General features: G+C 44.2%; 1 protein-coding gene across 3 annotated transcripts in view; it reads left to right on the top strand.

Moving 5' to 3' along the window:
• The first annotated feature begins 280 nt into the window (after positions 1 to 280).
• TBC1D30 (TBC1 domain family member 30) overlaps positions 281 to 10529 on the top strand; it is an 84000-nt gene continuing 73751 nt past the window's right edge. For 2 of the 3 annotated variants that reach the window (XM_073327870.1, XM_073327869.1), the window contains exons 1-2: positions 281 to 761; positions 7237 to 7401. In XM_073327870.1, the coding sequence (XP_073183971.1) occupies positions 377 to 761; positions 7237 to 7401 (550 nt within the window). In that variant the 5' untranslated portion in view covers positions 281 to 376. Of the gene's footprint in view, positions 762 to 7236; positions 7402 to 8188; positions 8208 to 10529 lie in introns of those variants that run through there. The other variant, XM_073327874.1, reaches the window with a different exon arrangement.

Here is a 10529-nt window from a genome sequence, read left to right as displayed (position 1 = left end):
TTTAGTCTGCATGTTTTTCTGACAGGTGATGGGGCTTGTGGCTGTGCGAAAGTCCCCCCCACCCGCAGCAGCTGCAGTGTTCTTGGGGCGGGGGGTCCGGGTCCCCACACCTCTGCAACAGGTGCAGTGTCCCAGGACGAGGTCCCTCGCAGCAGGTGCAATGCCCCAACCCTGTACCAGGGTGGCCTGTACCACTCAGCGGGGGGTGTTGCGTCAGGCCGGAGACAAGTTCATGTCAGGTACAGAGTCTCCCCCCGCTGCCCGGTGTAGAATTGGCTCAACCCGGAACTCGGCCCGACGGCCGCAGGCAGGGGCGGGAGCTGCGAGCCGCCCTGCATGGCGAGGCGGCAGCTGGGGCGGGCGGCGGCCCCGGGGGATGGAGCTGCTGGAGATAGACCTGGAGGGCGGGAGCTCCTGGGAACCCGCGGCAGGCGCGGGGAGCCCCGGCCCGCAGCGCCAGGGCGCTAGGGGCAGGGGCGGCAGCAGCGCGGACAGCCTGGCCGAGGAGGAGGAGGAGGAAGAGGAGGATCCTGCGGGCAGGTACCGCAGCACCTCGTCCCTGGTGAGCGGCCTCCTGACGGAGCTGTATAGCTGCGGGGGCCGCGCCCGGCACCGGGACAGCGTGGACAGCTCCACCGAGGCGTCCGCGGGCTCCGATGTCTTCCCCGGGGGCAGAGGCAGCAGCGCCGAGTCCCGCTTCCTCCAGGAGCTGCAGCAGCGGCCGAGCCAGCGGCACCAGATCGAGTATCTGGGCCAGAAAGGTAAAGGCACCGGACGGACCGCCCGCCCCCACCTCCGCCCTGCCCAGCCACCCCGCTGGCACCAGGAGTCTCCCGCGCCCGCTTTCCGCCCTGCCTGGCCACCGCGAGTCTCCTGCCCTGCAGGCCCACCTCCGCCTTGCCCAGCCACCCCACCAGCACTGGGAGCATCCTGGCCCTCACCCCAACCTTATCCCTACCTAGCCACCTCACCTGCACTGGCAGTACCCTGCCCTGGCTCCCATCTCCGCCCTGCCTGGCCACCCCAAGGCGCCATGAGTCTCCCGCCTCCTGTCCCTATCTCTGCCCTGCGCGGGTACCCCAAGGCACTGGGTGTTTCCTGCCCTTTGCCCCCATTTCCGCTCTGCCCGGCCACCCCGCCATACTGGGAGTACCCTGCTTCGTGGCTCCACCTCATGTTGGTCGGCCACCTAGGGCTGGATTCACCTTTTTTTGGGCCCGGCACCAAACATATTTGTGGGCCCCCATGTAGTTGTTATGGGCCCCTTCCGAGTGTGGGCCCAGCGCGATGGAACCGTTGGTGGCACAGTAAATATGGTACTGCTGGGATGGGGATGAAAACATTTATTTAAAAACAAAATAAGATATCTGAGCCATGCTTGACTGAGACCTCCACTCAGTTCATAGAGAACAAACTGAGCTAGCATCAATATACCCAGAATATTCCTGAATTTGCTTTACTTGTCTGGGAGGGGGTTGTTTGTTAGTTTTGCCTTTTGTGTTTAAAGACTTGGGGCCTGCTTGGGGACCTGAATACAAGTGTTTAATTTTCACATTTATGAGCCATATTAATCCTGGATGTAGCAGTCAGTGGAGTTGCACCTGCATCTCTGCACCACCACCTCCCTCCACCCAAAGTTATGTTTCTTAAATACATTTTTTTTTAAAGCTGGATTTTCTACTTTGGTACAATAATGTTTTAAAAAACTTAAAAAAAACTCTTATTTTCTTTAGCCTATTTCTCCCTTTGCCTCACCATCTCACATGACTTTAAGTGAAACAGTAAAGTTACTGGGGTGGAGTGTGGGGAGGAAGATTGTGGGGGAGAAGTTTCTGGGCATTCCCACTGGCAGGGGGGTGGCAGCCAGCCCTGCTGTCACTGCCCCCCCCCCCGCCATCCCCGTCCTGAGGGCCACTGACAACCAGCCTCCCGCACGCCACCCTGCATGGTGTCCGAAGACATACACACACCCCAGGCATGAAGCTGCAGGGTCAAGATGGTGCCCAGGAGCCCATGGCTGGGTATCTGGGTTGCCAGGGGGCCGCACACTGGGAGTCACAGCACTGCTGCCACCCCAGGAGAGTGGGGGAGACCCGGGGATGGAAGGGCCGAGCCAGGAGTCTCTACCCTGTGCCCCATAGGGAGGGCGACATGGCGGGTTCAGCGCCTTAGCACTGGGAACCCTCTCCCTGCACCGTTTCCTTTTTTTTGGGTCCACTCTGCTGCCACTCACTTCAACTGGGGCAGCAGCTCACAGCATGGTGCGGGGCATTATGGGACTACTAGTGTAGCTGGTGACGCAGATCCAAGGGCCCCAGTGGAAGGCAGCGGCACGCGAACTACAACTCCCCACGCACCTTGCAGCACGTTGCTTGCCAGTGGCTTGGCTGGATTAACCATTTGTGGGCCTCCAAGTTGTTGTTATGGGCCCCTTCCAAGTGTGGGTCTGGCACCACTGGCACCATTGTAAACCCGGTACTGTGGCCACCCCACAGCAGTAGGAGTCTCCTGCCCTGCAGCCCAACCTCAGCCCTGCCCAGCCACCAGAACATCCTGTCCTTCACCCCTACCTTATTCCTACCCAGCCACCCTGTTGGCACGGGCAGTACCCTGCCCTGACCCCCACCTCATGTTGCCTTTTCCACCCCACCATCACTGGGGGTATCCTGCACCACACCCCCATCTCATCCTTGCCCGGCCACCCCATCAGCACTGAGTATCCTTCTCCCCATGTCAGCCTCATTCCTGCCCGGCCCTCCCACTGCCACCTGCATGTCAAACTCATTCCTGCAAACAGAATAAAGTCCAGGCCCGCAACATGTATACATGACCCTATTAAAGCAGCAGTTTCATAAAGCTGAAAACAACTGTGAGCCCAATCAGCTGGGAGAGTGGATTTAATCAGAAAAATTTGAACTATAATTGGGAATCTTTTAAGAACATCTTACTGTATGCTCCAAAAAACACACACTCACAATTGAAGAAGAAGCTGTGCTGGTTTAAAAAAAAAATCTGGTTTAGAGGGGAAGTGAAAGTAGCTATACATTTTTTTTAAATGTAACAAATGGAAGATAGGGGAAATTCATGATAATGGATATGAATCAGAACTTAGGAATTGTAGAAAATTGATAAGGGAAGCAAAGGGACACAAGGAGAAATATATGGCCAGCTGAGTTAAGGACAATAAGAAGGAGTTTTTTAAATGTGTTAGGAACAAAAAGAACCCTGACACTGGTATTGGTCCATTACTAGATGAAAATGGTAGAATTATCAATAATAATGCAGAAAAGGCAGAAGTGTTCAGTAAATATTTCTGTTCTGTATTTGGAGAAAACACAGATGATATAGTCTCATCATATAGTGATAACACTCTTTCCGTTCCACTAGTATCTCTGGAGCATGTTAAACAAAAGCTACTAAAGTTAGACATTTTTAAATCAGCAGGTCCAGTTATTTTGCATCCAAGACTTTAAAAAGAGCTGGCTGAGGAGCTTGCTGGACCATTAATGCTGATTTTCAATAAGACTTTGAATTTTGGGGAAGTTCTACAAGACTGGAAGAAAGCTAATTTTGTGCCATATTTTAAAAAGGGTAAACAAGAAGATCCAGGTAATTTTAGACCTGTCAGCTTGATGTTGATTCTCGGCAAGATAATGGAGCGACTTATACAGGTCTCGATTAATAAAGAATTAAAGGGGAGTAAAGTAATTAATGAAAGTCCAACATGGGTTTATGAAAAATTGATTCTGTCAGACTAACTGGGTATTTCTTTTGGTGACATTGCAAGTTTGATTGATGAACTTTGCAAGTACTGTTGATGTAATATACGTAGACTTCTGCAAGTCATTTGACTTGGTAGCACATGACATTTTGATTAAAAAACCTAGGATGATATAAAATTATGGTACACATAAAAAGTGGCTAATTAATACATCTTAAAATGTGATTGTAAACAGGAAATAGTCATCAAGTCGGTATGTATGTAGTGAGGTCCCACAGGGATTGGTTCTTCGCTCTACATAATTTAACATTTTTTATCAGTGACCTGGAAGAAAACATAAAATCATCGCTGATAAATTTTGCAAAAGACTTGAAAATTGGGAGAGTGGTAAATAATGAAGAGGAGAGGTCACTGATTTAGAATGATCTGAATCACTTGGTAAACTAGGTGCAAGCAAACACTATGCGATTTAATGGAGCTGAATGTAAATGTATTGCATATAGAAACAAAGAATGTAGGCTATATTTACAGGATTGGGGATTTTATCCTGGGAATCGGTGTCTCTGAAAAAAGATTTGGGGGTTTCGGAGGACAATAGGTTGAGGATGAGCTCCCAGTGTTACACTGTGGGCAAAATAGCTAATGTGATCCTCAGAGATATACAGGAGAATCTTGATTAGAAGTAGAGAGGTTTTTTCACCTCTGTATTTGGTCCTGGTATGACTGCTGTTGGAATACTGTGTGAGTTCTGGTGTCCACAGTTCAAGAAAGATGTGATAAATTGGAGAGGGTTCAGAGAAGAGCTACGAGAATGATTAAAGGATTAGAAAACCTGCCTTACAGTGATAGACTCAATGAGCTCAATATATTTAGCTTGAGGAGTGACTTGATTGCAATCTCGAAGTACTTATATGGGGAACAAATATTTAATAATGAGCTCTTCAATCTAGCATGATCCAATGGCTGGAAGTTGAAGCTAGACAAATTCAGAATTTTAAATAACGTGCAAATTTTTAACAGTGAGGATAATTAACTATTGGTACAATTTCCTTAGGGTTATGGTGGATTCTCCATCCTGGACCATTTTTAAATCAAGATTGGATATTTTTTATGAAAACTATGCTCTAGGATAGTTAGGGAGCAGTTCTATGGCCTGTGTGATACAGGAGGTCAGAGTAGAAGATCACAATGGTCCCTTTTGGCCTTCGAATCTGAATTCCTGCCCCACTGGAATGGGGAACATCCTGCCCCACCACTCCATTGGCACAAAGAGTATCCTACCCTGCACCCCAACCTGAACCCTTGGGTCAAATTGGCAGAGACCCTGGAGGTTTTTCACTTTCCTCTGCAGCATGGGGCATGGGTCACCGGTCACTTGCGGGTTTAAAGTAGTGTAAATGGTGGATGCTCTATAACTTGAAGTCTTTAAATCATGATTTGAGAACATCAGTAACTCAGCTAGAGGTTAGGGGTCTATTACAGGAGTGGGCGGATGAGGTTCTGTGGCCTTCAGTGTGCAGGAGGTCAGACTAGATGATTATGATCGTTCCTTCTGACCTTAAAGTCTATGAGTCTATCCCTGTGTAGCCGCTCCACTAGCATTGGGAGTGTCCTGATCTGCACCCTACACTCATCCCTGGCCAGCCACCAACATGCGGGTTACATTGCTCCAAAAGTATCCATAATTTCAGAGGGAGTAACCTATTCTGTCCATTGCCCCCAGCCTCTTCCCTGCCCACTGTACAACCCCTTCCCTAATCTGCATCAAACTCTTCCTTGTACAGAGGCACAGTGATTATATCACTCAAATCCTTCGCATTTGCTTATGGATGACACCTTCTTTGATCCTGCCTCCTTTCCCTCCACTCCCATCTCCTCCTCTCTATTATCCTGGACTTATTTCTCCACCCACCTCTTCACCTTCTCTGCCTGTGCAAGTGTTACCTTTTCCTCCATCTGCACAAAAATTACCTCTCCAGCCTCCCCCCGCCCTTGCCAAAACAAACAAAACAAACCAGAATGGTTTTCCTTCCCATCTACACAGCTGCTTCTCCTCTCTGAGAAACTGCCCCTTCCTCCACCTGCATAACTCCTGGGAAAGGAGGGTGGGATAATCAGGATTTTATCAAAATATTCAGTGCTTGAATGATGATAATGTCAGGTGCAGCGTGAGTGTGTTGGGCCATTATTTTCAGTTAAACGTGTTCATATTTTTCTGGAATCTGTCTCACAAAACATGGGTTCCAGATTTTTTTCTTTTTGAAATTACATAAATCTCAAATAGTGACCAGCTGTCACTTGTTCCTGAAAGATTTGTTGACCTTAACGTTGCCAGATAGAGGGCGCCTTCAGGAAACCGGTTTTGTGAATTTATTTAGCTCTGTGTGACCTTATGCACAATTTCTATAGTTTTAAACTAGCGAAGCATAATAACTCTGTAAACTTGGTCATGCATTACAAATTCCACATTATTAAAGGTAGTCAATATTTGGGTCACTTTTTTATTTCTGACGAAGTTTTTGACATGTTAGCTTATTTGGAAATAAATTGAGTCGGGTGGGGGAAATTTTAAATGTAAAAAGTAAACAAAGCTGTTACAGCATTTGTCTTACACTTTGGAAAACTTGAACTCAGACAATAGCAAAATGAACCTATCCAAGAATGCTCATGAAAAGTAAGCAACCGTGACACTAGATATTAAGGAAAGGAGGACTATACATAGGCCTCTTGTCTCCTGATGTTAAATCAGTCTTGTTGTTGACATGGAAAAAACCAGGAAGTGAAACCTGCCAATTTCTTCAAATCTGTGCAAAAAGCTTTTTGCTTCTGTATCTGGCCTGTTAAGGTGGTATTGCTCCATCTGATTTTATGGATGGTAATCTCAGTCTCTAGTGGAAACTTGCGATTTCAGCATACTATTAATTCAGTCTAGAATATATTTAATGAACCAAAACTTGTCAGTGTTTGCATGAGTGTAACTGTAACTTAGTGAATGGCTCTGATACACAAGAAAGAATAAAATCAATGTCACTCCCTCTGTTGATTCTACATGGTAACCAGAGTAAAAAAATAAATTATTACTCCTAAGTCCATGAACGTGGTTCTGAATACATACAGGGATCAGATCTATGAATAAGAACATTCCAGTTTTCCATACACTGTTTTCAGAGAGAACCATATTTTAAGGCATACATGTAACAGCATAACTAGTAGGTATTTTTGGCTACATCTGTCACAATAAGCACAAATTTATAAGTCAGAAAAATTAAAATTCTGCCCTTATACAGTGTGTGCAAGTTAATTATTGACTTTGGCCCTGCTCCTGAAAGCACTTATACATTAGAATAGTCCCATCCAATAAAGCTACTATCATTAGAAAAGCTACATATGTAAATATCTGCAGCAATGGGTCCTTGGAGTGGCTGCTATAGCAGTTACCATAGATGACTCAGTCAACTCAAGTCATATGTGTTTCAGGCTGGACTGTAATAATTTTGTGTTCTGCTTATTGACAGATGCTGATGAACTGGCAACTATAGTACGAGAACTGAATTACAGAATTTGTGTTCAGTCAGCAAAGCTGCTTCGTCATCTGAAGCAGAAAGATAGGCTTTTACATAAAGTGCAGAAGAACTGTGATATTGTCACAGCCTGTTTGCAGGCTGTTTCCCAGAAACGCCGTAAGTACTGTTTTGTGTATGTGTGCATTAGTTGTGAGTAGTTTATTTAATTAATATGGCAGTATTTCGATTAAACCCTTGAATTTCCTAGCATGAGACTTCTAAACAAGTTCTAAAATCAAGAATCTAGTTGATGCTATTAGATTCATGTACCTAGTTCCCATTGAAGTCAATGCGAGTTGCATGTGAATCAGTTAAAAAGAATTGGTCCAAATAATTGATAAGATATGCTATAATATTCCAAGATGTATGCATTGAAGAAGTTCTCTCTCTCATAAAGTACGCTCTGTAATGCCTTTTCAACTTTAGCATAGGGGAAACATGTTGATTCTGCTTGCTGTGTTTAATTGTTATCTTTTGTATGGCTGGGGGGAGATAGTAAGTGCCATTATTTTCTCTTCATTAGTAACTGTGTGTTGTATGTATGTTTTTCATTCCAGAGCAGTATTACTAGTATGCCATTTCTTTACGAAGTGGATTCAGAACTATAGATATTCTTAGGAAGCTTGAATATCAACATCTGTCATTTATGCAAGGGTTTCAAAATAGGAGCTGTGGGGAAGAAGAGAAATGTTGCTTTCTGAGTGTTAGTTTTTTTCTCTGACTAAACAGAATATTTTTGTATTTAATTTTTGATCATTGTCGAAAGGCACTAAACTACTTTCAGCAGGTTCTTGTACAGTGAAACTGTAAAATGTCATATCTAAAACCATGTCATACCTTTAGAAAGGATATATGAAAATTGCCTAATATTCAGTCTTATTTTTTTATTAACACGCAGCGTGACAGGTACAGTAAATGTTCAGGTAAAGTAAATATAAGCATGACCACTTACAAAAATGCCTGCAGCAGCTTTGAGGTGCATGTAAAAGGTTTATTTTAAAAACTTACTGTAGTGACATATATGCTAATGTGGTATAGTTAAGGGTTTGTCTGGTTCTATTGTAAAATTAGATCTTTGAGCGTTTATAAATGTTGATGTGCTCTACATGAAATTTAGCAAACGAGTTCTCAGTCGATATATAGTACTTAAAATACATGTTCTTTCTCTAATCTCTCCTTTTTCCCCAGAAAAATTTTCAAGGCCTCAATTCTGTAAATGCTTCAGCACAAACATAACTTTAACTTTGTGAGTAGTCCCAAGATTGGGTCCTAAATTCTGACAGTGAAATCCTGGCCACAGTGAAGTCAATGGCAAAACTCCCATTGATTTTACTAGATTCAGGATTTTTCACCCTAAGTGTAAAAGAACTGTGAATCTTTGTTTTAGATGTTTTTGTTTTTATTCATACTATTGGAAAGTGGCACCTTTGTCTGAAAGAAAACAAACTAGCTATCCCTGAGAAAGCAATTTCAGTTTTGAAATGTGCAGTTATTGTTTAACAGCTGTGTGTGTGTGTGTGTATGTTTGAAGTCTGGTTACAGGCATGCAGTATATCTAGGGCCCTACCAAATTCATAGTCCATTTTGATCCATTTCATGGTCAGAGGATTTTAAAAATTGTACATTTCATGATTTCAGCTATTTAAATCTGAAATTTCAAGGTATTGTAATTGTAGGGGTCCTCACCCACAAAACATTTGTGTGTGGGGAGGGTCGCAAGGTTATTGTAGGTGGCGGTTGCGGTACTGCTACCCTTACTTCTGCACTGCTGCAGGCGGTGACGTTGTCTGCAGAGCTGGGCAGCTGGAGAGCTGCGGCTGCTGGCCGGGAGCCTAGCTTTGAACGCAGAGCAGCCTCCAGCAGCAGTGCAGAAGTAAGGATGGCATGGTATAGTATTGCTGTCCTTACTTCTGCACTGCTGCTTGCAGAGCTGGGCCCTCAGTAGCCACCACTCTCCGGCCACCCAGCTCTGAAAAAGGCAGCAGTGCAGAAATAACAGTGGCATGGTATAGCATTGCCACCCTTACTTCTGGGCTGCTGCTGCCGGGGTGCTGCCTTCAGAACTGGGCTCCCGGCCAACAGCCGGCACTCTCTGGCCCCCAGCTCTGAAGGCAGCGCAGAAGTAAGGGTGGCAATACCATGATCCCCCTAAAATAACCTCGCAACCCCCCTGCATCTCCCTTTTGGGTCAGGAACCTCAATTTGAGAAACGCTGGTCTCCCCTGTGAAATCAGTATAGTATGGGATAAAAGTACACAAAAGACCGGATTTCATGGCGGGGGGACCAGATTTCACGGTCTGTGACACGTTTTTCATGGCTGTGAATTTGGTGGGGCCCTAAGTATAGTTCTCTAAATTAGGCTTTTATATTTAGTAAAAGTTGTTTAACATTGTGGTAGACATCTAGATACACACACAAAAATCAGGAAGTTCAAATGTATCCCAAAGCAACTGTAATTTAGTCAATTTGTACATTTAGGACGTAATCCAGCACTCACTGAAGTCAGTGGAAAGATTCCTGTTGGCTTTAGTGGGCTCTTGATCAGGTCCACAAAGTGTTAATTTTTATGCCTTAATGTAAAAATATTAACACCATATATGTACAGAATTACATTTGCTGTGGGAATACAACTTTGAATGTTCTGACATTTTGTGCATCTAAAATCTCAGAAATGTTATGGCATTAACATAGATTTTTCCACTTGTCTTCAATTTTTAAAAAGACTTTTTAGAATACATTGTGGTGACATTGAAATAAATGCATAATATGAAATAATCAAAATTTAACTGAATTTATTTTAGTGTATAGCGCTCCAGCTATACACACGCTCATGAATGCATATTTTGTCTACGTGCCTCAGTACCTATTAAAAATATTAGTAGAAATCACTGGACATAGTACATTATTGTACTAGAAGCATAACTTATTTTTGAAACTCATCAAAAGTTCTTGTAATTGAAAGCCAAGTGCATAGCAAGTTCAAATGTTGTTTCTAATGGGCACTGAATTTCTTTTTCAACTACATTTTTAAATATCCAGTTTCTGATAGAAGAACCAATAATTATTTTAAAAGTATCTAAAGAAAAATGTTGGTAAGCATCACAAAAGATTTACAATAAAAATGTATTCTTGCGATGTTTTTGTTATGGGCAGTAAAGCTTTCTAATGTGCTGCTCCATATTAGTATTGCAGTGTCTTGTATTACTAATGTTTGTGTCAAGAACTCATTAAGGCAAATTGGGCA

The sequence above is a fragment of the Lepidochelys kempii genome, chromosome 1 (assembly GCF_965140265.1).
Source record: "Lepidochelys kempii isolate rLepKem1 chromosome 1, rLepKem1.hap2, whole genome shotgun sequence".
In the NCBI taxonomy this organism is placed as follows: domain Eukaryota; kingdom Metazoa; phylum Chordata; order Testudines; family Cheloniidae; genus Lepidochelys; species Lepidochelys kempii.
Note: the sequence above shows the minus strand (reverse complement) of the source record. Positions and strands in the feature narration are given on the sequence as shown.